Below are 27,631 nucleotides of genomic sequence, written 5' to 3'. Positions count from 1 at the left end.
ATCATTTATCTGAAACAGATCAGACACTTAGAAGTGCCTCAGAAGAAGTAGACTCGTTATGAAATTAGCTCTCCCTTTAAAATCCGGTGAGGCCCACGAAGCACTTGGAAATGCCATCAGCTGTTAACAGCCAACGTGTCCACGTCCTTGTTCTAAACTCTACATGGGCTTGTGCGTGGTGTCACGTGGCACGTCCCGGGCACATCCTCTGTGCTGGTCACGGGCGTCTCCTCCCCCGCACGCAGGCCTGTCCCCGGAGGGCCCTCGTCCCGGCACGGAACAGTCTCTGCCCGTTGCTCCTCCCGCTCCGCGTCTCCCCACGCGCAGTGCCCCACACAGCCTCCCGCTCTGGAAGGACGGCCACTCCAGCCCGCACGGCACAGGTTCCTGGCGTCTGGCCCATCTTCCCGCGGCAGGCGCCCAGCGCAGGCCCCGGGCGAGACGGGGTGTCCGTGAGTGTCTCTCAAGGCCGTCGGTTGCGCCTGGGTGGGCACAAATACAGGACAGTTTCTTAAGAAAGAGAGAAGTTATTTTTAAGACCTGCGGTGGCCCGCGCACACCCCCGCCGTCGAGCCGCACCCTCTTCTCTCCACAGCCCAGCCTGGGTCCCTGTGTCGTGACGGCACCGCCAGGCGGGTTCCCAGGCAGGCCGGCCCATCTGGAAACCTTTGTTTTGTGAAAAAACTGAAAAGTTGGTGTTTGAGTTTTAACATTTTCACAAATTTGTACACAATTTAAACTGAAGCTTTTAGAGTCTCTTTTTCCCATTAGGCCTCGGGGCTCCCAGTCCTGGCTTGGGAGACCCAGCAGTTGGCATGATCTCCAGACTCGTCAGGATTTCGCATTCACTCCAGTTCTTTTTATTGTATGAATTTACTGCGTCGCCACTGCCCCAAACCTGCACGTGTGGTGAGCATGTTTGTGGAGCCTCTGCTCCGTGCCTGGGGCTGCGCGGGCACCGGGCACCGGAGAACAGAGCGCGGAGGATACAAGAAGCATGCGGCCCGGTGGGATGCAGACCACCGACCGTTGCCGGGCCGCGGGTCCTGAGCTGAGCTGCAGACATGCGGGGTGCCCGAGGCAGTGCCGAGCCGTCCTGTGGGGCAGTCAGGAGGCTGTGAGCCAGGTCCCCTTGCCCTGGGTGTGGCGGCCATCCCTGAGCCCGGGGCATGTGTGCTGAGACCACCGCGGCTGTCGGTGGGACAGGCCGGGGAAGGCAGAGCTGGCACGCTTGTCCCCATGCAGGAGAACGGGCTGGGGACAGAGTGGACCCAGTGATGCTGTCCTCTGCGGCTGTGGACCAGACCGCGGCTTCGGTGGCCTGTGCGCCCTCCAGGGGCGCTCTGGGGAGGCATCTCCCCGCAGCATCCCGGTCAGGGCCCGAGAGGGTTTCTGCTGCAGTGCCAGCTCTGGCCTATGGACAGTCCCCCAGCGCCTGGCCACAGTTTGCCGCCAGCCGGTGGCACAGTCCAGATGGGTCTGGCTGCCCGAGTGCGATACCACACGTCCGTAAGGCTGGAATCTGGGGCTGTTTTTAGCCACCATGTGCGCCAGCTCCTGAGCAAGGCCTTCCCCGTCAGGAGGAGCTGTTTCTGTCCGGAAGCCTTCAGCTTGGCTCGGGACAGACAAATAAGGAACCCGAGTCCAGGGTCCCCCAAAGCAGGCCTGCCGGGTCTCCTGTGTCAGCTCTCCGGGGCTGCCAGGGGCGATGGGCACGCTCGCCTGTCACGATCGTGGTCTCAGCTGGAGGACAAAGGGGCAGACAGGGGGACCCAGCCTGACGGTCTGCACCGGCCACGGATGAGGTGTCTTCTGGAAAATACCCGGACGTGCTCCTCTGGGGCTCCGTTTCCCATGTTAGCCCCTGTAGGACGCATGGGTGTGAACCTCTGGGTTCGCATGACAGAGTATGCGTGTTTCCATGGTGAGGGGCCGGATTCAAGCTTGCGTGTGTCCCGGAGCACGCAGCTGAAGGCGGCTCTGGCAGAAGGCGCTTTAAGTCTGCGTGGCGCGGGACTGTGGTTTCCACCTGGAAAGCCAGGGCCGTCCGTGTGTGCGGAAGAGCTAGAGCGTGCTGTGTGTGGGTTCCATAGGGGAAGAACAGTCTTGCACTGAACAAACTAGTGAGTTCCTAGCAGGTGCCACTTGCTGGAGTCTGAGCCCAAAGTGCTGAGCACCGACAGCGGTGAAGACAGGAACAGCGTGAGCCCCAGGAGGGCCTCCTGGTGGAGGTGACACTGGACGCATAGGAGCCTCGAGGGTGTTTACCCAGAAACCACTTCACTTTCTGTCTCCACACGACCTTTGTGTGACCATCACACTGTGTGCGTCCCTGAGTCGGAAAGGAGACGACGTCCTCTGACCTCACAGAGCCCGCTGCGACCCTCCTGGGATCACCGAGGAATTCCGCGGCCGTCATCCCAAAGTCCCTTCCAGTTACCTGCTTGCACAGTGAAACCCTAATGCTGGCATCTCCCAGCTCTAGTGCACACGGCTGACTCCAGCCCAAAGTCTGGTTCCTGGTCATTGTGTTCAGATGTGTGTGTGGATTCCTAACGCCTTCTCACACGGCCAGAGTCGTAGAGCTACGTCGTCCATGGAAGATTCGGGAAGGGGAAGAATCGGAAAGACCAGAGCAGACAGCAGGCGGAGGAGGGCATGTTTCCCACCCCCGCAGCGTGTGGCCCCCGCCGCCCGTGGAGCTCACCTTCCTAAAATCTCAGGGAGACGGACTCTGCTTCCTCTTTAAGTCCAAACTCCTGTCCAGCACACCTGCCAAGAGGATCAAACGAGGGTGATAAAAATACTGAAATTTAGAAAAGATGACCCTTGTCACCTCCGGAGGGAGACTTTCATAAGGGGCTTTCCTGAAATGGTGGTGGCAAACGTCGCAGACACTGGTGACAGATTGGTGCAGCCCTCTCTTCGAAGGTGACCCAGAATCTGCCCGCGGGGCGCCCAACCTTCACCACTGTTCCTCTGAATCATTTCCTTTCTGCTCAAAGGAGCCGAACGGCATGGGGCCGTCCACGTGAACGGGACCCAGGATGGGCGCCTCACCGTGGGCACCTGGCGTGGCTTGCTGGGGCATACCTTGGGGTGCCCCAGGCCCGATGCGGGCCAGCGGGTGGATGTGTCCCAATGTGTCCAGCCGTGCTGGGACACGGCTCAGCACCCCGCTGCCCACGTCTTGTCCCCAGGGCCGCATAGACACGTCGGGGACACTGGGGAGGGTGTGAGCTTCCTCCCACCCCGAGGCGCGGATGACCAAGTGTGAGCGGCGCCCTAGGGCCCGGGGGAGGGCGGTGCCCACAGGTGGGGGGGGGCCTCCCGCTAGAAGCCCAGCACACAGGGATGGAGACATAGCCCAGGGTCGGCAGTAAGCGGGTGGCAGTTCAAACCCCAGCAAGGTGGTGTAGGAGCCCGCCCAAACGTGGGGGCCTGGTGTGCAGGTGGGCAGGGGGGCAAAGAGCTGTGAGGGAAGGCGAGGAGGGCCCTGTGACCCACGGGTGGTGGCCGGGCGGGAGTGGGAACCCCAGGACGGTCACTGGTCATCGGTGGCCTTGGGTCGGGGGCATGCACAGCGGAGAATCAGGGCTGGGAGATGCGTGTTTGGGCAACCTGAGTGTTTGGGGGCGAACCTGAAGAGAGGTGGGGGCAGGTACGTTTCCTCGTGGAGTGAGGCCCTCGGGCCCCAGGGGCGCTGGGCAGGGCTAAGGTTGGGGAGACTGCCGCAGGCGGGGTCTGGACTCGGGTCTGTTTGCAGGGTGGGGACGTCTCTGGAGGGCTTGCTCAGAGGGTGTCGTGACACGGCTGACTCCTCACGGGGTCCCGTGGCCCTTCCGTGGGGAATGGGCTCAGGGCGGTGTGGGGCAGGGAGTGGAGCCTGCCCGGGGAAGAGTGGGGAGCCCAGGGCAGGAGCCAGAGGGAGAGTCACTGGCTTTGGAACTGGCCGCGGGGCCCGAGAGGAAGGGGCGACCAGGAGAGCCCGGGGTAAGGGCCGACCACCAGCCATTCTAGGCACCGGCGAAGGCACCAGCCTGGGTCATGCCGACGCCCACGGGTCCAGACCTCGGTCAGGGCTTCTTGGGCTTTTCCTCTGCTCCGGGGATTTGCTGTCGCACAGGGATCAGGCCCAGCCTCAGAGGCCCCAGAGACCCGCTCAGTGCAGATCCGGCTGTGGGGTTTTGGGGGAGAGACCAGGACCCCACCACCAGCTGACCTGGGGGACCCCTAGGCCTGTGGGCCAGGAGCTGAGCTGTCCCGGGGTCCCTGCTCCTAAGGCACTGGCTTCTCTCAGGAGCTCCAGCCCCTGTGACACCCACTGGATCAGACACTTGGGGGGGCCCCGGGTCTGAGGCCTGACCAGGGCTGTCACCGGCTCAGTGGCAGCCCACACCCAGGCAGTGATGGCGGCCAGGGAGGAAGGTGGCCCAGGGCACACGTGTTGTCAAGGTCCTGCTGCCGGGACGGGTGCCTCTGTGTCTCCAAGGACGCCTGCCGGGATGGGGAGGGTCACGGGGAGAAGGCCCGGGCAGCTCCTTGCTGGCTCCTAGCGCCGGGGCTCGCGTCCGCCGGCCCTGCTGAGAGCAGGTGGATGGGAGGGGCCTGGGGTACGGCGGCAGCCCGAGCGTCCGTCGGCGGGTGGACCGTGAAGACGCCGGGACACACAGCAGGGTCTCCGGGCTGCCCTGCGGGCTTTGCTCATCTCAGGCTGGGCCGTTCTCTGCTGTACGTCATGTTCCGCTGCTTCGGCACAGCCGCGTGGAAACCCGACTCGTTCCTTCAGAACCTCTGCCTTCAGTGACGGGGTCTCCCCGGAAATCAGCGTCTGGGAGTAATTGGCGCCTGGAATGGGCTTTTACTAACCGTCGCACCTCGTTTCTGAGGCTCCGTGTAAGCACGGAACGCTGCGTGTTCCAGACGGGGAAACAGGCACAGGGAGGCCAGGCACTTGCCCGAGGTCACGCCCCTTGCAGGCAGGGCTGGTCTGCGAGTGTACTGGGGTGACTCTATCTAGAGGCGTGTGAGCTGACCTGTCTTTGTTTTACGACCCATCTGCGGGTCTCTATGGCTTCCTGTTCACTTGACAAGTGTCTTGGTTCCCTGTGGCTGTGCTTGCAAAGCGCCCCCAGACTGGGGGGCTGGGAGCGGCAGAGTCACTGCCCCATGGTCTGGAGCCAGAGGTCTGAGGTGTAGGTGCTGGCAGCTTGGTCGTGGGGCCACGAGTGGGACACGGTCCCTGCCCCAGCTTGTGGAGGTTCCTGGTGACCTCTGGGGCTCCTCGCCTGGCAGATGTGTTCTGCCGTCTTCACACAGCGTCTCCGTGTGTCCGTGCCCGAGGGTCTCCCTTCCATAAGGACCAGGCACATTGGCTCAGGGACCGCGGTAATGACCTCATGCAAACCTGGTCAGCTCTGGAAAGACCTTGTCTCTGAAAGTCACGTCCCAAGACACTGGGGTTTGGACTTGACATGTGACTCTGAGGGACACCATTCGGCCTGGAACAAGTGTGATGCGCTTCAGACTCAGAGGGGCTAACCTCGGGGTGTTTGCCAGCAGCCTGACCTTCTCCTTCCTTTTCAGAAGGGAGCTGTGTCTCCAGATCCCGGGGTCAGCAGCCACTTCTGCTCGTCCCCCCGTGTGGACCATGCGGCCCGCGGCCGGCGCGAGGTTCCATGCCCCGCCACACGCCGGCCCACGGCCCTCCCACGGCCCTGCTCTCCCCCTGCAGGCGTCCTTCCCGGCAAACCTCCGGCTTGTGCTGGTTCTGCGGCCCACGGGGTTGCTCCAAAGGACCCTCTCGGACCTGGCGCTCAAATTCAACAGAGATGACTTCAACATGAAGGTGCCGGTAAGTGTGTCCCGTGTCCGTGCTGCAGGCGGACCGAGGGGTGGTCACCGTGCTCTGGGCCACGCGCAAGAACGAAGCTCCGGGGCAGCCGCGCAGATCGCGTGGCTCTGGCGGGAAGAGCTGGTCTGTGCACACAGGCCTTCTGTCCCTGCCGCTCCCCAGGCCGCGCGTCCCCACTGTGCCTTGGACAGGTCGCTGTGGGGTGCAGGTGCCGAGAGCCACGAGTCTGGAACATTCTTACCGGCGAGGGTCGGGCTGAAGAAAAAGAGAGGCCAGTGGGCTGAGAGCCATCGTCAGCCTCCTAGTGAGCAACGGACAGGCTCTGCCGGTGCCGGGGACAAGGCGGGGGCCAGGGCAATGGGGGCCAGCAGCGGGGTGGGTGGCCCCCGGCACGGGCAGCCCCAGAAAGGGCGCTGCATGCCTCCGCCCCTGTCCTTGAGAACAGAAGACCGCATAGGGTCCCTTACCTGGGTGCCCACAGGAAGCCGGTTTCCCGTGACCCCTGCTCAGTCTCGCCGGCTCCTCTGGGGGCAGCATGGGGCAGGGGCCCCGGTGCATGTGTCCTCCAGGAAATCACTTGTTCTCTGGTGCAGAGGACAAGAACGTACAGGGCCAACCCCAGGCCTCGTAAGCTCCTGACAGTACGTACCAGATCGTGTTTGCCGGCCTACGCGTCCCGTGGCGGTGGTTGTCCGTGAGGCCTGTGCTGCCTCTTCCTCCGTGTGCCGGCTGGTGGGCACTCTGCGCGGTCAGGGTCAGGGGCCCTGAGGGAGGCATCACGGGCTCATGGACGAGTTGCCCTCAGCAGCCCTAAACCGCAGGCTGGGGGTCTTGGGGACACCGGTGCACTCCTGGTTTGAAGCACTGGATGCCTTCACTTCTGATGGCCCGTTTCCTGGGGACGGGCCAGGACAAAGCCATGGAGACACCGCCGGACGGTAGTGGCCCAGCCCGAAATCCACCCTTGCGCGGTCTCCTCCAGCCTCATGACCCCCGTGTGTCCAGCCTTACCCTACTCAGGGCGAGCGCACCTGGCTGCAGCAGGCCTTGACGCAGACACCCAAGGACAGCATACGGGGCCCATCCCAAGGGCTGTGGTCTCCCCTGCAAAGGGCACAACTGGTCCAAATCAGTGAGTTCCCAAGAACAGCTTTCACTGAAATCACCGCCAGGGCCTTCAGCCGATCCATTTTCGATAACCCTTGAAAAGTAGAAAACATCCTCTTGCGACCACCACTGCTAAAATGTGATCATTTTCGCAAAATGTCCGGTCTGGGTGCTGCGTGCTGACCTCAGACCGGACAGAAAACGTTAAGAGAAACGGCCCTACCTCCTCTCCGCCACGTAAATGTACGCGAAGCGTGTGCAGGGCTCAGCTGGGACACAGGAGTCACAGGGAAGGTGGCCAGGCTTTGGTCATGTGGTCACAGGGAAGGTGGCCAGGCTTTGCTGTTGGAGGGGCGGAGTCCTCTCTGCTGAGACCCCGGCCACCTCAGGGACGTTTCAGCCGCTTCTGCCTGAAGGTCGTGGCTCGCGGGATCTCGGCACCGTGGACAGTCCCGACTGCGTTTCCCTCTGTGATGGGGTGGGATTCAGCGACAGCCCACACCGTGACGATCAGAAACATCTCCAGACATTGTCACGCATCCTTTGGGGACATAACCTCCTGGGCAAGACTCAAGCTTTAAACTGACACCCAAGATGGTGAACGCAGCCCTTTGGACTAACCCTCTCAGGACATGTCTGCCAGCATCTGTCCCACAGCTTACGAAGCGACGGCTGTGCCTTGATCCAGAACTCGTGGACAGAACGTCCCAGAAAGGGCAAGCGAGAGACAAGTCCATGGGGAGAGTGTCCTGGGTCCCACGGAAGGGCACAGCCCAGACTCTGGCATGCCTGCGGTGACCCCACTGGGTTTCTGTGGGCATAGGGACAAACCGACGTCCTTTTGAAGCGGAGTCCCGCTCAGTTACTGCCAGGAGCCCCCCCAGGGAGCTGATAACGCCTGCGGGACACCCAGTGTCGGCTGTGAGCCCAGCTCTTGTTGGGGCTCGAATGCCTGCCTTCGATGCTGACTTCAGTCGTCACAGCCCAGTGCATGCTGAGGCCCTGAGAGCTGGTCGGCCAGCCCGGGAGGGGTAGAGCAGGAGTTAAGCCCGGGCCCAAAGCCAGATGCCTCCTGTCCACGCAGCCGCCACTAGTGACCAGCGGGAGAGCATCGTCCCTCCGCATCTGCTGGGTGGTCTCCTCATGGGGGCGGCTTCTGTCCTCCAGGTCATAATGCTGAGCTCAGTACCCGAATTACACGGTTACATCGACAAGTCCCAGCTAACTGAGGACCTGGGCGGGACCCTGGATTACTGCCACACCAGGTGGCTGTGTCACCGCACAGTGAGTCCCCTGGCCGCCCGCATGCAGGGTGGGCTGTGCATCTCCCTGATCCCGACCTGAGCGGCTGGAGATTTTGCATGACGATGCTGCTGTTTCCAAAGACGTATTCCTAGTAACCTCAGTTGTGTTCCCCCAAAATGAGGAGATGGTCTCAGTGGACCTCAGTCATCTGAAGCAGCAACATGAGTAATGAGTTTGGGAGGGGATTCCTCTGGGCTCGGAGACCGGACAGGAAGGACAGCCCCTGGGGTGGGGGGAGACGGAGCGTAGAAGGACTCTAGCTGAGGAGGACCCGTGTAGACAGAGCCCGGTAGGTTTCTGGACAAGTCGGGGCCTCAGGAGCCCCTCTGCTGATGCGGGTCAGGCTGGCTGGGGCCCCACCTCTGCCCCAGGACGCCCCCCATGGGCTCCGCACCGGACACCTGCTTTCCGAGCAGCAGGAGGGTGCACGGTGCACAGCTCGGTGATGGTTCCCCCTCTTCCCAAGGCGATCGAAGGTTTCGCCCTCATGGTAAAGCAGACGGCTCAGATGCTGCAGTCCTTCGGCACCGAGCTGGCCGAGACGGAGCTGCCCAACGACGTGCCGTCCACAAACTCGGTGCTCTGCGCACACACAGAGAAGAAGGACAAAGCGAAGGTACGTGTGGCTTCGGTGGGAGATGGGGGAGAGGAGGGGCCCCTTGTGCCTCGGGCAAGACCGGCCTGCGGCCACGTCGAAGGCACAGCGAGCTCTCCGGGGACTGAAAGTGCCCTCTCCTGCATGCGGCCTGAGTGGGTGGGGTCTGAGAGCAGCCGGAGCTGCTAGCCTCTCTCTGAGTGGCTCCTTTGCTGTCTAGACGGCCGGGCCACTGGCCATGAGCTTCTGCTGCTGATTAACACAAGCAAGGCCAGGTGTCTGCCCACACCTTCCAGACAGCAGGTGGGGGACAGCGGGCTGATCTGGGGGACGGCACCCAAGGAGCCTGAGCTGGGCTGGCCGTGGCTCTGGGTCAGGGCTGGCCCCACCCCCAGGAACCCGCAGTCCCCTCGCTTCTGACGGTGAGGATGCCACGGAAGCAGGAACGCAGAGGTCCGGTTTCCTGCTGGTCTCTTCCCTCCTCCTGCTGCCCCCAAGTGACCCGTAGCCCTCGCTGTGCCCTGGCCACAGCCAGAGGAGTCTCTGGACACCTGCCGTCCTTCGGCAGCTCTATGGGAGACATGGGAGTGAGCCCGGGTGCCGGGCGCTGTGCTGTCCCCGCAGGAGGACATGAAGCTGGCACTGGATGAGGGGCGGAGCCTTCTGGAGAACATCAGGGAGCCTCTGGGCAAGTGTGGGGAGCAGAGCCTGAACCAGGACCAGCTAGACAACCAGACCACTGTGCAGAGGTGAGCGCCCTGGCCAGGGGTGGGAGCAGGAGGCCCTGGCCTGAAGACAGGGCAACAGGGGACACAGGGGCCCCATCTCCTTGTCCTAACGGGAAGCAAGGGCGTGGCGTGTCCTTCCCGCTGACACGCTCTCCGTCCAGACCCCAGAGAAGGAAGGTGCGGGGTCAGGGGATGTCGGCTCGCTGCCCCCTTCACCTCCAGCGGACATCAGTAGTCGGAGGCCCAAACCGCCGCCCGCTCTGCCCAGCCCTTTGCTGCGGACCCTGGGGGGATTTCGGGCGGCCCCTGGGCGTGAAGTGCGGGGGCAGCAGCTCTGCGGGGGGCCCTTCCACCAGGCCCCGGCCAGGTCGTCCCCGCGAGTCCCGTGTGCAGTGCCTAGAGGGGAGGCGGGGCGGGGCAGGCACAGACACATGCCCAGGTCAGTGCACCGATATGGCCTCTCTGGCACCCAGGCTCCTGGACCAGCTGACCGAGACCGAGGCCGCTTTCGATGAGTTCTGGGCGAAGCACGAGCAGAAGCTCCGGCAGTGCCTGCAGCTGCGGCAGTTCGAGCAGGATTTCCGCGAGGTGAGTGGCGGAGCACGGGCAACGGGCGAGGGGCCCGGACCTACCGGCTGCTGCGGCCCAGCTGCCCAGGCGACCGTGGCAGTCGGCAGTCTCTGTGCGCCACATGAGCCGCGAGACCTGGCGGGACCAGACCCCGACGCGTGTGGCCGGAGCCGCTGCCCCAGCAGGTCCCGCTGTCTGCGGTCGGTGTGCGCTGCCCTCCGCGTTCCCGGTGGACGGTCCCGGAGCCGTCTGTGCACTCCCTCAGCCGGTGTCCTGCGCCTGCTGCGCGCCGGGCACGGCCCCAGGACCCCAGAACCGGGAGCAACAGTCGGGCTGGCTCCATAGCACAGGGGCTGTGAGGGTGACGCACTGGGGTGACGCAGGGGTGACGGGGTGACGTGGGGGTGACACTTGGTGACACACGGGGGTGACACATGTGGGTGATGCACGGGCATAAGGCCAGCCATGGTGTCCGTCTGGATGGGACTCTGCCGAAGCCGTTGATCATTATTTACGGGAGCGTGCCGAGCCGTCCGCGCGGCCTTGTCCTGCCACGTGACGACATTTCTCCTCGTCCCTCTGGTCAAGGTGGGGGGACCCCAAGTGCGCGAGAAACAAGGACCCCAGGTGCCGCGTGACACAGCCGCAAAACCATGGCCGAGGCCAGGTGAACGGACCACGCGTCCCGATGTCCCCAGAGCCCTCAAAGCACCTTTCGAGGAACACGGGATTGGTTCAGTAGCACACACGTGCGGGAGCGCTGGTTGGGCAGAGAGGTGACCGCAGCCAGCCCGTGCGACCCGCAGAGACGAGTCCTGCGTCACCTCCTTCCGGGGGGCTGAGGAAGGCTCGCGAGACTCACGACAAAACCCCAGCGGCGGACTCGTGTGTGGTTGTGAAGTAACCCAGCCAGACCCCTCAGACCCTCGGGCGGCTTCCCACAGAGACGCGTCCCCCCAGACGAGCTCAGGGTCCCGGAGCTGACGCTGACGCGGTCGGCACACGGAATATCCTGTCCCCGCGCAGACCCGGGCTCCCTACGGTAGACACGCCTCCCTCCACGCCGCCCGCCCCTCCCCCTCCCGAACCCTCGTCCCGTTGGACCCCCACCCCTCGCCTCCCACCTCCTCCCGAAGCCCGGGCAGCCCCTGGTCTACTCTGTCTCCCTATGCCGGCACTTCAGGAATGCTCTTAGAAGTGGGGAGCCCTCTGGGCGTGGCTCTCTGCAAGGTCAGTGCAGGTGTTGCAAGTTCACTCTCATTGCCGCTGGGTACTCAGGGTCCCGGGGTGCCGGGGAGCCACGGCTTACCCTTGCCCTGTTGAGGAGCATCTGGGCCGTTTCCAGGATTTGGCTGTGGTGGAAAAGCTGTCATCAGCGTCACGTCCGGCTTTTGTGTGAACACAGTTGTCGTTTCTCTGAGGTTGGGCCCCGGACCGCAGGTCGTGGCTGCACGTTTGGCTGAGAAGCTGCGACCAGTTCCCGGAGCACCCGCCTCGTGCGCCCGGCGGCAGGCGGGAGGGGCGCGGCTTCTCGGCACCCTCATTGCTGCCGACGCCCCAGGCCCGCGGTGGCTCTGCCGAGCGTCCCCCTGCGGCCGGTGACAAGGAGCCGCCTTCCCGGCCCCCAGTCCACGGTCCGTCTCGGGGAAAAGCCTCTCCTCCTGTTGCTGCCCATTTTCCGACTAGATCATCTTGGTTTGGGTTTGGGTTTGGGTGTTTTACTGCTGGGATTTGGCTCCTAGTCCCGCTCAGGTGTGAGGCCGGAGCGGCTGCTCCTGAGCCGGTCTGCGTCTCCATCCTCAGATGGGCTTTCCGATGCCAAAGCTTGTCGTTTTGATAAAGTCCACTGTGTCGGTTTTTCTGTGAAGGGTCATACTTCTGGCATCGATCCTAAAACCTCGGTCCCGAGTATGTTCTCTGGGGCTTTTCCTCTGTGACATCTTCGACTTCGATTCAGCCCACGATCCGTCTGAGTTAACCCACACGTGGGGCGAGAGTCAGGGCACGGCCGGTTTTTCGCTCTGGCCGCCTGCTTCCCCTTCCGTCAAGAACCAGGGAGGGGGATCCGTTCGGGCCCGTGCGTCCAGCGACGCGGTCTCGCGGTTCGGGCCGTGCGCCCAGCGACGCCGTCTCGCGGTTCGGGCCGTGCGTCCAGCGACGCGGTCTCGCGGTTCGGGTCCGTGCGTCCAGCGACGCCGTCTCGCGGTTCGGGTCCGTGCGTCCAGCGACGCCGTCTCGCGGTTCGGGCCGTGCACTGGACTCGAGGTCAGGTGGGCCTTTCCTTCCCCGCCTCTCGCGCCCCAAATCGTCTTCGTTCCTCCGGTTCCTCCGCTTTTCCACACACATTTTCAAACAGTCTTCCTAGATCTGCGGCGTTCCGCTGGGTTTGAGAGGAACGGTGTTCCGTCTGCTTCTGGGGTCTGTCGCTGTCTTTGCCGCATCGGCCCTGCCGTCGATCGCGTACGTCCCCCGGGTGCTCCAAGGCTCCTCGCCTCCGCTCGGCACTTTTCAGACCAGCTCAGTGGGGGTTTGGCTTGATTTTATACCCGAGTCGTTCGTTTTTGAGCAACTGTAGATGGTGGTTTTAGTTCTGGTGTTTGTGTACTTTTCTGTATGGAGAAATACAACTGATTTTCGTGCATTTATCCCCTGACACCTTGCTGAACTCACTTCTATTCTGTTAGTTCGGCAGAGTTTGGGGGATTTTCTACATAAACGATTAGGTCTTGTGCAAACAGGGACAGCTTGGTTCTCCCCTCTCCTGCCTGTCCGTTGTCTGGTCGCTGGCGACTCCGCTTCTCCTTGTGGGCACAGCCGTCCTGCTCTGGCTAAACGGTGACAGCGGACATCGTGCTTCACTCCCGGGCTCAGAGGAAGAGCGTTGTTCTCACCCACGGGAGACCTGCCCCGTAGGCTGTGACTTCTGAGCGTGTGTCCCTCTGCCCCGCTTCCCGAGGAGGGCCTGGCTCCTCTCTCCTCCGTCCATGCCTGACCTGGGCCCGGGCCTCCCGCTCCTCCTGTGTCTCAGGTCAAAGCCTCCTTAGACGCACTGGCCCAGAAGATAGCAACCTTCACCGACGTGGGCAACAGCCGGGCACACGCAGAGCACCTCCTGAAGGACCTCGCCAGCTTCGAGGACAAGTCGAGCGTGAGCACATGGGGCGGGTGTGGGCCGCAGCAGTCGGGGGCTGTTCAGGGCACCGGGCTATCACTTGAGCAGGCGGGGGCAGGGGGCTCTCTCATATCCGATGGGGGACGTCCCAGAGCCGAGGGAGGGCAGCACAGCCTCTGCCCGACCCCACCGACGCCTCCCACTCGTAACCCCCCCCATACTCCTCCCACTGTCACCCCCCTACCCCCCGCCCCAGCCCTGCTGACCCTCCCAGAAAGCTGTGCGCTTTCACCGACCGACCCTGAGCCACACGTCTGGGCGGTTGTCTACGCAGGCCTCCGTGGAGCGCGCCCGCGGCCTGTCCCTGGAGGGCGAGCAGCTCATCGACAGCAAGCACTATGCCGTGGACTCCATCCGCCCCAAGTGCCACGAGCTCCAGCACCTGTGTGAGCAGTTCGTGGCCGAGGTGGAGCGGCGGAGGGAGTTACTCAGCAAGTCCTTGGAGCTGCACCACCTCCTGGAAGCGGTGAGACCCCCGCCACCACCCCCACGTGGCAGGCTCCATCCCCGCGGACCACAGTCCCCCACTGACCACAGACCCCGTGTGGCTGGGTCCTTCCCCATGGACCACAGTCCCCGCCAACCACAAGTCCCTGTGGCCTATTCTCTAGAATTCCCTGCCCCCACTGACGGTTCTTCCAAGGACCAAAGCCACATGTGGCTAATTTCCTGCACGGCCTCTGTGGGAACGAGTTCCGCCCGGGCCCCTTGTGGGTTGGCATGCCGCACAGTCCCAGATCGTGGGGGGGCAGGATGGCCGGGAGGAGGCCAGGCAGAGCGCGCCTCCCGACCCGCCAGGACACGGCCTCTGATGGTGCCTTCTCTCCCTCGGCCACGCTCGGCGTGTCCAGTCCATGAAATGGTGCGACCAGGGCATCTACCTGCTGGCCTCGCAGCCAGTTGACAAGTGCCAGTCCCAGGATGGCGCCGAGGCGGCCCTGCAGGAAATCGAGAAATTTCTGGAAACTGGCGCAGAGAATAAGATCCAGGAGCTCAGTAAAATTTACCAGGACTACGAATCCATCCTCACGAAAGACCTGATGGTGAGCAGAGCCGGGACTGTGCCGACAGTGGGGAGTCACTCCGGGGTGTGCACAAGAATCCTGCCATGACCTCTCCGAGTGTCCTGGACAGTCGTGCGGCTCAGTTTCTCTTCCTGCAGCGGCTCCTCGAGGGCTGTCTTCCTGCCTCCAGGGTCCTTCCCTGCAGGGACCGTGTTCTTGTCGGAGCAGCCACTGTGGGCCCTGCCACATGTCGCACTGACCCAGGGCCCGACTCTCACCCGGCCCGCTGTCTGCAGACCCATGGCGGCCTCATGTCCCTCCCGTCCAGTGGACTCTCTCCCCAAGTCCACCATCCACGTCCACGCCATCCCACGTCTCCCAGCCGCAGCAAGCGCCGAGTGCAGGATTGCTGTGTGGCAGCTGTGGCGCTGTGTCCCAGGCACAGAGGAGGGCCTGCTTCTGACACTGGTGGAGTCTCTTGCTCACGGGTCCGTTCACCCTGTCCCTTCAGGAGCACGTGCAGAAGGTCTTCCAGAAGCAAGAGGGCATGGAGGAGATGTTCCATCGGAGACAGGCCAGCCTGAAGAAGCTGGCGGCCAAGCAGATGCGGCCCGTGCAGCCCGTGGCCCCCCGGCCAGAGGCGCTCACGAAATCACCCTGCCCCTCTCCAGGTGTGTGCTTCCACTGTCCTTCCGGGCCGTGGCGGGCCCTTGTGAATAAAGTGTTATTGGCACGCGCCCAGTGTGTGCCGTCTGCTAGCCGTCACGGGGCTCTTTCTGGACTCGTCCGTCTCAGCCTGTCTGTCCTCAGTGCTGGTGCCGGAACAGTTCTCCGACCACGGCCCAAAGCCCCCCACAGCCCCAACTCCTCGTGGTCTCCTCCGAGGCCGAGCGAGTGGCCACACCGTTGCCCAGAGCCCTATCTGCGGCAGCCTCTGCCTGCTGTCCACGTTGGGGCTTCGACAAGGTGGCTGTAAGGTGGTGAGACCCTGGAGAGCCGACTCCCGCCCACCGCCTCCAATGCGTGCGAGTCCCATCGGAGGAGACGGTGCCCCTGGCCCAGGGGGGTCCGGGTCCCGTGTGTGCACGGCCTCGGCTCCATGTTCCCTCCCCGGTCTGCCACCCGCCTCCCTCTGCTCTGCGTCTCCTCGGCTTCTGTGCCCCTCCTGTGGGGCGACAGGGGCTCGCTCCGGTTTCTGCAACAGTGCCAGGCGCTCCCAGCTCGCGGGTGCGGCCTCTCCCCTGCAGGAAGACACGAAGCGACACCTTCCTTCCTCCTTTCTTCCCAAACCAGGCAGCCGGAGGGGCTCTGAGAACAGTTCTGAGGGCAGCGGGCTCCGGAGAGGGCCCTACAGGAGGGCCAAGGTGAGGCCACTGTGCAGGCCGCTCTCCCATGGTGGCTCTCCTTCTGGTATAATCCCGCCCCCCGGCTCCCTGGCCCGGCCCGTGCCGTGGGACGTCCCTGCCGTGGGACCGCGGCTCCCTACCCAGCGGAAGTGAGGGTGGGTTCCTTGAAGTCAGGGCGTAGGGCCGCGCCCTCTCGTGTCTGGACACCGGAGGCAGCACGTGTGGTTCTCTCCCCAGAGCGAGATGAGCGAGAGCCGGCCAGGCCGGAGCAGCTCGACGGGGGATGAGGAAGAGGGCCTGGCCATCTTGCGGAGGTGAGCGTCCGGTCCAGGGACGGCACGCGCCAGCCTCTCGGACCTCAGCCTCTGGCCCCGGGGGGTCTGAACATCCACGGGCCCGAGGGGGTGGGGTCTGTACACGTCCACCCCAACGTGGGTGTCACAAAGCACATGTGGGCATGCGTGGGTCGGTCTGTCTGGTGAGACCACGTCCAGAGCCAAGACAGAGCTGGTGTTCCCTAGAAGAGCCTTTTGTCCCTGGTTCCTTAGGCAGAATTTTGGTGATTGAAATGGCTGGTGCCCTCCCCGCCCCCATTCAAGCCCCCAGTGGCGAGACCGTGTGGTTCACTGGAGACAGATGTGCCACCGTGCTCACCGCCCTGACCCGCCCCCGGCTCCGCGGCCCGCACCCCGGGCCGGTGCTGCTTCTCTCCTGAGCCCTCCTCTTCCCGTGCATCCCGCCCTGGGGCCTCTCTCTGAGCCCTTCCAGCTCTAACACACCTCTGGCCACAGGCATGTGATGAACGAGCTCTTGGATACAGAACGGGTCTACGTGGAGGAGCTGCTCTGTGTCCTGGAGGTGAGCCTGCGTGGGGGACCGGCAGAGGCGCCCCCGGGAGCCTGTAGGCCGGCTCACCCTACACACAGAGCGTGAGAGGAAGGCAGCAGCTTTACTCAGACGGCCCCAAGCTAGAACGAACTCATCCGTCAGTGGGACCAGGGACAAGGAGATGTGGTTGCCTCGGCACAGGGACCTGCTCCGGCAGCAAGGAAGACCGCGTGGCTGTCCCGGGAGCGTGGCTGACCCCAGAGCGTGTGGTTAGGAGCAGGGCTCAGATAGGCCTGTGTGGGATTCCCTTGCAGGAACAGCTGAGCTGCCCCGTCTGTGTGGAGGAGCAGAGTAGAGGCCTCGGGGCTGGTAGGCACTGGAATGTTCTAGATCCCGGTCGGGATGGTGGTTACAGGGGTGTAGACGTTGAAATGATGCATCTCGGAGTACACATAAAATTTCTCTCCTTCATACCAGTTACGTGAGTGCCCAGAGATTGAAAGGCAGAGGGCGGAAGCCCTCACAACCCCTAAAACGGGCGCCGCCTGTGGTCACTCCTGTTCCTCTGTGCGGGTCTGGGTGGTCGTCTCAGAAACGGTCCATGAATTCATCAGGGTGGATTCACTTTCTAAGTCCTGGGAGGTGTCCCCTACCCGCTGACTGTCCATGGAACCCGCCACAGTCCGCGGAGCCCCGCCAGCCTCTCCCCTCCTCCGCAGGGCTACGCCGCAGAACTCGATAACCCCCTCATGGCGCACCTCGTGTCACCGGGTCTCCAGAACAAGAAGGACGTTCTGTTTGGAAACATGGAGGAGATCTACCACTTTCATAACAGGTCAGGCCCTCCTCTGACGACGCCTGCCTGGTGGGGTCTGCCCCTGAGACGGCGCCCGCAGGGAGCCGGCTGCACGTGGGCCCCGGGCCGTGGCCTGCCGGTGCAGAGCATCTGTCCCTCCTCCCAGGCACAGGTGCTCAGGGGCTGCCGCAGGACAGTGGCTCAGAGGGGAGGCGCCTGCAGGCCGTCACAGGTGGCCCGTCCTCCCGCTGGGCAGTAGCTGGGGCTTTGAGGACACAAGAGCAGCCCCACTCCTGCCGGGCCACCAGTGGCCAGCCCCGCTCAGTGTGTGCGTGCAGCCCTCTGGGGTGGCACCGAAATCACAGCACTCGGCAAGGCCCGTTTTGTCCCCGAGTTCGTCCTTGAGAAGGAGGCAATGGCAGACATTCTGTCCTGCCTCTTCCCCCTCACGAGCGCAGTCGGCGGCTGCCGTGGCTTGGGGGGAGGTACGAAGGGCCCTCCTGCAGCCGCCCGCCCCCGGCTGCCCGCGGCAGTTTGCGTGAGCGTGTGGGAAAGGACATGCGGAGGCAGATGCAGGACGCGCGGCGGGAGAGGGGCAGTGGGACAGACAGCGAGGCCTCCTCCGGGCTGGTGGGGGCCCCGGGGACTTCGGTCCGACCACATGCCTTCGGCCGCAGTCACCCAGTCGCTCACAGAGGGTCGCCCATCTGCTGCCGGGCCCCCCGGGTCCCGTCTCTTCCCACAGAGCGGCCACAGGCCCGGGCCGCTGGGGGCTCGAAGCCGCAGTGAGCTGAGCCCAGGGAGCCCCCACCGAGGTGGGACTGACCCCGGGCTCCTGGGCGCGCACCTGCAGAGCTGGGTGGGAGGGGCGGGTGCTCGCAGCAGGCCCGGCTCCCGCCCACCTCCCCGTCTGGCCGGTAGAGACGTAGCTGTCCTAACTCCTGTGTGGACGCCAACACCAGCGACCCGAAGGGACCCACAAAGGGGCCGATTCTGCTTAAACCCGAGTTTGCCGCAGCAGAACCCGGGGAGCCTGGCGTGGGTTCTGGGCCCAGCTCACTGCCCCCCGACTGTCCCGAGTCAGAAATAAGCGGGACTTGGGAAGTAACATTATTCATCCGTGGCTGGAGTCTCTTCCGGCTCTTCACGTGACCTAAGGGGAACCTTCTCTGCCTAGGATATTCCTCAGGGAGCTGGAGGGCTACACGGACTGCCCGGAGCTGGTTGGGAGGTGCTTCCTGGAACGGGTATGTCTTGTTCCGACGTGCGCTGTGTTGGGCTGTCCTTGTCAAAGTTTCCGCGGGACACAGTCATGACTTCAGACCCTGTCGCAGTCTCCTAACCCGTGGGGTCACCGAGTGCACGTGTCCCCGGGCTGCCTGAGACACGGTTTTCTCTGAGCCAGTCACGGGCTCAGAAGCCCCGGAATCAGAACGTGTCCGTCTTGACGGCGCGTGTGCCGCAGGATTCCGCCGGACTTCTCGAGCTGGCGGCTGTGTCTGGTCTCGCCCTGGTCAGCAACCCCCCGTGCAAGCGGGCCTGGGACGGTCACCTCCCCTTTCCCCTCTTTGACACGGCCGTCCAGCTCCTTCCGGGCTGGGAGAATCGGAGGGAGCAGGACGGGGCTTTCCTCTCAGGCCCGTCGCAGCCCTGTGCACGGAGCGGCAGGGAACGTGTGGCCGAGCTGCTCATTTTGGCGACACAGTGACACAGAGGCCGAGACACGTCCGCGCGGCGTGGGGCCAGCACAGCGGAAGGAGGAGGGGCCTGTCGCTGCCCCGCGTCTGGCGGCTGCTGAGCTGCTCACTGCATTTTGGGAGTTGGGGGAGGGGTCATGCTGGAGGTCACTGCTTCTCAAAGTGGGCCCCTGCCAGCAGCATCAGCATCCTGGGGCCTTACTGGAGACGCAGGTTCCCAGGCCCACCCCACGCCTGCTGGGTCCGAGCCTCCGCTGGGGTTCTGCATGTCCCTGAGCCCGCGGGCAGCTCCACGCACACGCGGTGGAGCCCCAAGCCCTGCAGGGTCTTTCTGTAGAAATTAGCAACTGTTCGTGGTCGGTAACTCTCGCGGCAAAACGCCAGTGGCGTGGTGCTGATCTGCGGAGAGGAGGGGACAGACGCAGCCCCGCCGTGAACCCTGTGGGCTTGTGGCGCGGCACGGGAGACGGTGGAGGGGGCGGGGTGTGCCCTGTGACGCACGCTCTGTCCCCGGGTCAGATGGAGGAGTTCCAGATCTACGAGAAGTATTGCCAGAACAAGCCGCGCTCCGAGAGCCTGTGGAGACAGTGCTCCGACAGCCCGTTCTTCCAGGTGCGTCTCCCGGGGGCGCGGGTCTCCCTCGCCAGCGCGCTCTCGCTCGGGGGCCCCATCGGTCTCACTGGGCAGGCTCTGGGCTTGCAGGAATGCCAGCGGAAGCTGGACCACAAGCTCAGTCTGGACTCCTACCTGCTGAAGCCGGTCCAGAGAATCACCAAGTACCAGCTGCTGCTCAAGGTGGGCTGCTTGCCCCCGCCCGCACCTCCCCCCACGCTGTGCCCTACTGGCCTTGTCCCCCCCACGCTGTGCCCTACCGGCCCTGTCCCCCCCACGCTGTGCCCTACCGGCCCTGTCCCCGCTCCCTGCCCGTGGCCTCCTTAGCCTCTGAGGGCCGTAGTCCCAGCACAGCAAACCCCCCCCCTCCGCCCTGCGAGGACCCGGGCTTTTTGCAGGCCTTTGTGGAGCACCTACTGTGCACCGGCCACTGTTGGGGGGTCACAGGATCCAGAGGTGGTCAGGCCGACCCTGTCCCATGGAGCATGGGCTCCAGACATGTCCACACACACCCCACTGCGCCCCTCACGTGGGCCTCCCCACGAGGCCACCCATGTCCAGTGGCCTCGTCGGGTCTGCGTACACACGCCAGGGGACGTGCAGACGCCTTTAGCCGTCGTGGGTCTGGGGCAAAGGGGTCTGCGTGGAAAGGAAGGAGAGGCAGGTCTAGGAGAGGGAGACGCAGGGAGACCCGTCCGAGCGCCTGGCTGGGGCGTCCCAACTGCGGCACAGGCAGGACCATTGGGACAGGCAGGGCACAGGGGGTGGCTCCTGGGCCTCCCTGGCCACACAGGGAGCCACACTCTACGTCCCGAGGGTCCACGCGGGGCCGGAGCGGGAGTCCCGTGTTTCCGCGGCATGTGACGGTGCCCGCGTCCCCCAGGAGATGCTGAAATACAGCAGGAGCTGTGCAGGGGCCGAGCACCTGCAGGAGGCCCTGAGCTCCATCCTGGGCGTCCTCAAGACCGTCAACGACTCCATGCACCTGATTGCCGTCACTGGCTATGACGTAAGGGCCTCTGCGCGCCGCCACCGGGCTGCGGACCGTGCGGAGCCGTGCCGCAGCTCCCTGTGCGTGTGCGTCCCTGTGGGCGGGCAAGAGCCCGGTTCTGATGGGTGTCGGGGGCAGCTCGGGGCGAATGGATGTCCAGCTTGGAGTGTGCCCCCGAGCCCAGGGCGCTGGGGAGACTTCAGCCCGCCGAGCTGCACGTCCGCTCGGGAGCCCCAAGGGCGTTGGACTCAGGGCTGGTCTGGTTTCGCTGCCACTTGTGGGTTGGGGACAGGGGACACGCGGGTGTGAAGAGCAGACTCTGTTTTTCCCTTGTGTCCCCGACTTAGGTCAGCTCACTCATTTTGTCGCCTCTCTTGTCCACTTGAGCCCACCCTCTTTTTTGAATATAACAGGCTTTCTCTTTAGAGCTGTGTTGGATTTCCGGCAGAATAAGGGAAGGCAAAGGACAGCTCACAAGCCCCTGTGCCCCCAGCACAGCCCCCCATGTCCCCACGCCCAGCAGGTGGGGCCTTTGTCACAGGGATGAGCCTTCGCTGGCCCACCATGCCCCCCAGGCCCAGGGTGTGCCTCCGGTGGGTTTGGACAGTTGCTAAAGGCCCCGTACGCACGGGCACAGGCTCGGAAAGAGGAGTTTCACTGCTGGAAGACCCGTGTCCGCCCTTTGCCCCTCCCCCGGCCCCGAGCCACCCCCGACCCCTCACCCACCCCCACGGTTCTGCCTTTCCCCGAGCGTCCGCAGCGGGGTCCCACGGGACGCAGCCCTCCGAGGCGGGCGCGTCTCCTCGGCTGCGGGCGTATAAGGCCCCACATTCGTTCCGGGCGCAGGGGAACCTGAGCGAGCTGGGGAAGCTGCTGATGCAGGGCTCCTTCAGCGTCTGGACAGACCACAAGAAGGGCCACTCCAAGGTGAAGGACCTGGCCAGGTTCAAACCCATGCAGCGGCACCTCTTCCTGCACGAGAAGGCCGTGCTGTTCTGCAAGAGGAGAGAGGAGAGCGGCGAGGGCTATGAGAAGGCCCCGTCCTACAGCTACAAGCAGTCCCTGAACGTGAGTGGCTCCCGCAGCCGCCGCCGCGCTGCCCGTGACGGGGGGGTGGGGGGGGCGGGACCCCCGCATCCTCTGCCCTCGCCCCGAGCCACTCCCTGCGTCGGCACGACGCCCTGACCCCTTCATCGACGGGAGGGCGCGCTCCCGTCCCGCACACGACGAACGCCTGTCCCCTGCTCCCGCGGTCAGATGGCGGCCGTCGGCATCACGGAGAGCGTGAAGGGCGACGTGAGGAAGTTTGAGATCTGGTGCAACGGCCGGGAGGAGGTGTACATCGTACAGGTAGGGCCCGCCTGCCCCAGCGCCAGGCGGCGGGGGCGTGCCGGCCTCTCTGGTGGGGGCAGGTGTCTGGAAGCTCCCGTGGCGCTTTATCTCCCAGAGGCCGTGCAGGGCCTCCCTAAGCCGGACCCAGGAGAAAGCACGGGGAACCCACAGTTAGGGTGCGTGAAAGGCATGCCCGGGGACACGGGCTCAGGGGGTGTGACTAGCCTGGGCCGTGTTATACACGTGACCGGCTTGTCCTGGTCCTTCCAGCCCCCGCGTGCCGGTGAGGGCAGGGGGTGCTAGGGCTGTGAGAGCTCCCTGAGCCCATGTGACCCCCAGTCCCTGGGCCCTGGGATGGGGTTGGCCAGCACATGGGATAGGCCCCTTCCAGGGGCCCCCCACACTCAGACGCGGGATGTGGTGGCCATGGCAGCCTGTCCTGGCGCGCATACTAGCACAGCAGCCCGCGGCAATGGCACCCAGCTCCAGCTTGGACACTGGCCCCCGGAAGCTGCGGGGGTGGCGGCCGATGCTCTGGCTTTCCGCAGGCCGCGTCTCCAGAGCTGGGCTGTCTCTGCCCTCTGGCCACATGCCTGTGCCGAGGCAGGCCCCAGCCCGCCCCTCTTTAGCTTAAAGTCCACTTCGGAGTGTCAGGCGCCCATCTTCCTTGTCACAAAACGATGCCACGGGCCACTTCTGGAGAAGCATGCTTGCAGGGGGCGGTCTGTGCTGGGTCTTTGGTCTTGTTCACCAAGTCAGGTGATGCCAGCGAGGCTGTGAAGTGGGGGGGGCCGGGCAGCCGGCCCACCACCTGCATGGCCCACAGGCCGGAGGCAAGGGCACCACCCACTGCCCCCTCCTTTCTCCGGGGCAGTGGCCCCGCTGTCCACTCCCAGGGTGGCCCATAGGAGCTTTGAGAGTCAAAGGCAGAGCAGTGTCTTTGGGGAACGTGCGTCCTCATGTCCTGGCCTTCCTTCCTGCACAGGCACCGACCCCCGAAGTCAAGGCTGCGTGGGTGAGCGAGATCCGCAAGGTGCTGACCAGCCAGCTGCAGGCCTGCAGAGGTAGCAGCCGCGGCGGCTCCCAGCCGGGCTCCGGTGCACTTCTGCACACAGCCAAGGCAACCCCCACACCCAGGGCTCCCGGCGGGGCTGCGGCCTCACAGGTGAAGTCGGTCACGCGCTTCTGTGTCCCTCCCTGCAGAAGCCAGCCAGCACCGTGCGCTGGAGCAGTCCCAGAGCCTGCCTCTGCCCGCGCCGCCCGGCACCAGGTGAGGGGCCCACGCCCGTTGGCACAGGGGTCTGCACGCACCGCTGTGTTCATGCGGCTGGTGACCCGAACCTCCTCCTGGGGTTTTGGGTCACTCTGGGTTTGCCTGCAGGCCCTGGAGTGTCCTCCGGCCTTGTGTGCTGGGGGTCCATCCCCGTGGGCCAGCCTCAGGGACGGGGTCTCCGGCCCCACCTCGGGTGCAGGCCGGCTCCTGCCATCTCTGTTTTCCGACTGTTAGTTGTTTCTTGGTACAGTCAGCGCAGCACGTGCTGCTGGGGAAGGTGACAGCCACCACGTTTCCGTGACGGTGGCGCCTCAGACAAGGACCCGGACGTCGGGGGCCGAGGCGCAGACCCATGCCGGACGCACCGGCCTCGCGCCGGCTCGCCGGCCTTTCCTGCCCTTGGCTTTCCTTGGTCACTGCACGCCTTCCAAGCGGCTCTGTGACTCTGTTTCTCCCGTTTCTCCCATAAGCCACCTGTGATGGTTGGTGGGACAGGACCCAGTCCAAGCAAATACTCCCCCAACGATGGTTTGAAAAGAGAAAGTCCGTCTCCCCAACTCAGAGAACCGCCTCCTTGCTCACGCCCCGCGTGTGTGTTTGCTCTCGTTGGGTCCCGCTCCGGGGAACCCAGAGGGGCTGAAGGGCCCGATGGGACCCCAGGTCGGCCTCTGCCTCGGAGCCTCAGGAGGGGCTTGGAAAACCGACCTGCAACATTCTGCTTCTGTTTCCGGTGCGTGTGTGACGTCATTAGTCCTTCGAAAGGGACCATGAGAAACATCAAGAAGTTGGAGGAAAGGAAGACCGACCCCCTGAGCCTGGAAGGCTATGTGAGCCCCACGTCACTACTGAAGCCGCCAGAGAAGGGCCGAGGTGGGTGTCCGCGCCGCGAGCCGCGAGCCGGCGTGTCCAGGACGCGCAATGCTGCCTGCAGGGCCAGGACGGTCCTCCCGGCAGCCGCGCCCCAGGGAAGCGCCGCAGCCCACTCGGCCGCCCCACACCGCCCTCTCTCTCCCTGCGTAGATGACTCGGTGCCCAGCTCCACCTCTGAAAGCTCCGCGCTTTCCAGAAAGCGCTTTACCCTGCAGGGCTTTCCTAACCTCAAGGGTCAGAAAGGTAAAAGGCGCCCGCCTGAAACCCGTGCTGTGGCCGTGTCGCTCACCGTGGTGGCGTGTCTGTCATTCATTCGTGTGGTGCTCATCCGGGGGGGCGGCCGCGGCCTCTCCCAGTGGACCGCGCGTCCTGACCGGCGTCGTGTGTCTGTGTCCGTGGCGCACGCGGCCGGAGCGCTCTCCGCGGGGCCTCAGGTGGGAAAGGGTGGAAGCGGCTTTTCCTCGCTCAGGAACGGTACCTCCCGCGGGGTCACCTTCTGCACCGCGCTCCTGCTGCTGTGGCCCATCTCCGAGGGGTGGCCGCTGGTGCACGGGAGGCGCAGGGGGTCCCTCGCGTGGACACGTCCAAGAGCCGGTGGCCTTCCGGAGCAGCGTGGTGCTGAGCTGTGCCGAGGGCTCTGTTCGTGTTTTTGTTGTAATTTATAAAATAGTGCTAAGTTGGCCTCAAACTTTTTTTAAAAAGGAGGGACACATTCAGGCGCTAATCTTGCTGATGGCAAGGGGCCCCCCACGTGAGCCTCCCTGCCCGCGGCCCCAGACGGCCGTCCGCTCGCCTCCTCTGCGTCCGGGCCTCTCCCGTCCCCGGCATGAGGGACCCCCCCCACGCCAGCTCCATTCGGTTCACAGGAAGCTACGCTCGCCCCATGGGACGAGCCCGCCAGCCACCCGTGTCGCATCCAGCATGAGCACCGCCCCGCGCCCCCGCACCCCCGCGCCCGCACGCAGCCCCTCACGCGCGCCCCCGCGCCCGCACGCCCGCACGCAGCCCCCGCGCCCGCACGCAGCCCCTCACGCGCGCCCCCGCACCCCCGCGCCCCCGCACCCCCGCGCCCGCACGCAGCCCCTCACGCGCGCCCCCGCACCCCCGCGCCCGCACGCAGCCCCTCACGCGCGCCCCCGCACCCCCGCGCCCGCACGCAGCCCCTCACGCGCGCCCCCGCACCCCCGCGCCCCCGCACCCCCGCGCCCGCACGCAGCCCCTCACGCGCGCCCCCGCACCCCCGCGCCCGCACGCAGCCCCTCACGCGCGCACCCGCACCCGCGCGCCCCCGCCCCCCCGCACGCAGCCCCTCACACGCGCTCTCTGCATTTGTCCCTCTTGCTCCTCCTGCAGCGTCTCCTACCAGCCCCGACAAAAAAGCTAAGCGACACGAAGTGAAGAGCGACCCCACGCCTTTTGGTGTACGAGGTAGAGTGGCCCCACCTCCCGGACGTAGCTGGACCTCCCTGTGCCCTTTTGGTTAGGGACACTGTCTCGCCCGCATTCGTCACTGGTGACACAGAACAAGACAGGTCCTCCGGGCAGGAGCAAATTCACTGCTTTCTCCAAAAGCATGACGCCCTGGCGACAGGTTGCGCGATGACGGCTCTCGGGTTCTCAGGTTCCCCCTCGCACTCCCACCGGGTCTGCCCAGAACCTGCAGAACCAGCCAGGCACCCAGCAAGAGGCCACCAACGCCTGGCCGGCGCGCCAGTTGGGCTCGGCCGTTCCCGCCATCGTGCTGGCTGTGGGGCACCCCGTCCTTGGGCGCCTGCCGCGCCGGCCTCTCCCCCGCATCACCAGCTGTCCCAGGCTTCTCGGTGGAAACGCAGAACCAAGCCGCCGCCGGCCTCTTGCCGGCCCCCATGTCGTGGGAGGACGATGGGCTGTGCGGACAGGTGGGGCCGAGCTCCATACCGGACCTTGGGCTGCTAGATTTTGCTCCCTCTTATCACGAGGGTAAAGCATGTCCCCCCAAAACCCAAAGACCCTCCCCCCAGCCCAGGCCGAGGGTCTGAAGTTTGCAGTGAGAGATTAACAAAGTGAATTTTCCAACAATTATGAAAGTTCCCAACATGCCCCCAGGATCCCCCAGGGGTCACCCAGCACACTCGGCCTCGAGCACAAATCGGTGTGCCCGAGACCCAGGCAGCAGCTCTGTGCCTGCCCCCACATCACGGCTCGGAGGCTGGCGGCTTCCCACAGTCCGCACGTGGGTGGGCAGTGCCCAGGGGCTACCTCTGAGGTCCCCAGCCTGGGACAGGGCTCACTTCTCCGTTGACGGCTTCATTTTCCACTTAAGTCCTGGAGACGTCAGAGCATCCCCTGGCTGATGTCCCTCATACAGAAGCTGGTGAAAGGGCTTGAGCCCGCCGGGGGACAGTCACCCACGGCTCCTACCGCCTGTCAGCCAAGTTATGTCTTCTCACCTGTGACAGGAAGAGGAGGCGGCTTCATAAGGTCCCCAAAGATGTGACCCCCCCCCAGTCCCCCACTCCACTCCCCATACAGTGAGCCACGGGTGTCCTGGTCGCTCTCGCAAATGCTTACACGCTTGCTGCCCGAGAAGCTTCATCTGCCCATCATTTTCCTCGGTGTCAATGTCAGGGACTATCTTGGAGAGAATCGAGGGGACCGTGTTCATGGTCACATTAGCATAATGTCCCACAAACTCGCCAACGTCTGTGTAGGTCCAGGGGTGCCGTCCGGGTCCCGGACATGGGTCTCCTCGGCCCCCATCGGTGCCTCGGGTGCGTTGGGCATCAGTACCTCCCTAATGCCCCGGTCACAAGGTTTTTAAAGCAGAGATGCAGCTCGAGGCTGGTAGGGAACCTTCCTCCAGATGCTTCGGGGCTGAGGGATCCCCGCGGGCCACCCCCTCAGCTCTGTGCCTACAAAACCCTCCCTTCTCCGCGGCACCCAAGGGCAGCGAAGGGAGTGTCCCGTCGCTCGGCAGTCCGTGGGCCACATGGCCGTCCCACCTGTAGGAGTCTCCCTGCAGAACAGTCTCTGCCTTTCTGTGCTCACTGTCCTCAGACATGTGTCTGTCCTCTGTGGCCAGGAGCCCCGCGTCCGGCGGTGGGCTGAAGCCGGAGACCCCCAGCCAGGCTGCCTGGCACCAGGACCCCCAGGCTCCCCTGCCTGTGCCTTTTCTGCCCTTGGCACCCTGTGCACACCCCAAACGAGCCAGGCACACACGGCTGGGTGGTTTGCAGCGGAAAACCCCAGTGCCCCATTCCCGCACACATGCCAGCCCCTGCCATTTGACCTGTGGCCCAGCCCTGAGAAGGCCAGGCTCGCGGGCTCTCTGGCGCCAGGCCTCCTGCTGTGGCATGGGGTCCCGGGACACAGGGGCCTCTGTGCCTCCCACACTCTCCTTCCAGGCCCAGCTCTGCTGGCTGACGGGGAGCCCCAGGGCCCAGCTCCCCTCTACAGGAGATAAGAGTCCTAGTGTCCCTTTAGCAGAAGCGTCTCATGGCCAACTGGAAACACCACAGGCCGCAGGGACGGGCCTGTCTGGCCACCTGTGCCTGTGCACCCCTGCCTCACAG

The 27,631-nt window shown here is 64.6% G+C and overlaps 1 protein-coding gene across 14 annotated transcripts in view; it reads left to right on the top strand.

Moving 5' to 3' along the window:
* MCF2L (MCF.2 cell line derived transforming sequence like) overlaps positions 1-27,631 on the top strand; it is a 127,038-nt gene that overhangs the window by 95,269 nt on the left and 4,138 nt on the right. For 10 of the 14 annotated variants that reach the window (XR_009347119.1, XM_059144741.1, XM_059144749.1 and 7 more), the window contains 24 exons: positions 5,735-5,854; positions 8,129-8,245; positions 8,733-8,882; positions 9,486-9,610; positions 10,063-10,177; positions 13,188-13,307; positions 13,606-13,797; positions 14,183-14,374; positions 14,847-15,006; positions 15,629-15,699; positions 15,919-15,995; positions 16,473-16,539; positions 17,229-17,344; positions 18,483-18,552; positions 19,522-19,614; positions 19,705-19,797; positions 20,498-20,623; positions 21,452-21,673; positions 21,863-21,955; positions 22,923-23,001; positions 23,141-23,207; positions 23,962-24,080; positions 24,231-24,323; positions 25,434-25,508. Coding sequence is in view for 13 of the 14 variants with exons in the window: in XM_059144741.1 (XP_059000724.1) it covers positions 5,735-5,854; positions 8,129-8,245; positions 8,733-8,882; positions 9,486-9,610; positions 10,063-10,177; positions 13,188-13,307; positions 13,606-13,797; positions 14,183-14,374; positions 14,847-15,006; positions 15,629-15,699; positions 15,919-15,995; positions 16,473-16,539; positions 17,229-17,344; positions 18,483-18,552; positions 19,522-19,614; positions 19,705-19,797; positions 20,498-20,623; positions 21,452-21,673; positions 21,863-21,955; positions 22,923-23,001; positions 23,141-23,207; positions 23,962-24,080; positions 24,231-24,323; positions 25,434-25,508 (2,752 nt within the window). In the remaining variant the exon portion in view is untranslated. The remainder of the gene's footprint in view (positions 1-5,734; positions 5,855-8,128; positions 8,246-8,732; positions 8,883-9,485; positions 9,611-10,062; positions 10,178-13,187; positions 13,308-13,605; positions 13,798-14,182; positions 14,375-14,846; positions 15,007-15,628; positions 15,700-15,918; positions 15,996-16,472; positions 16,540-17,228; positions 17,345-18,482; positions 18,553-19,521; positions 19,615-19,704; positions 19,798-20,497; positions 20,624-21,451; positions 21,674-21,862; positions 21,956-22,922; positions 23,002-23,140; positions 23,208-23,961; positions 24,081-24,230; positions 24,324-25,433; positions 25,509-27,631) is intronic. The other 4 variants (XM_059144751.1, XM_059144745.1, XM_059144740.1 and 1 more) reach the window with 3 other exon arrangements.

The sequence above is a fragment of the Mustela lutreola genome, chromosome 13, assembly GCF_030435805.1.
Source record: "Mustela lutreola isolate mMusLut2 chromosome 13, mMusLut2.pri, whole genome shotgun sequence".
Classification (NCBI taxonomy): domain Eukaryota; kingdom Metazoa; phylum Chordata; class Mammalia; order Carnivora; family Mustelidae; genus Mustela; species Mustela lutreola.
The sequence above is the reverse complement of the archived record's forward strand: the minus strand, read 5'-3'. Positions and strand labels throughout refer to the sequence as shown.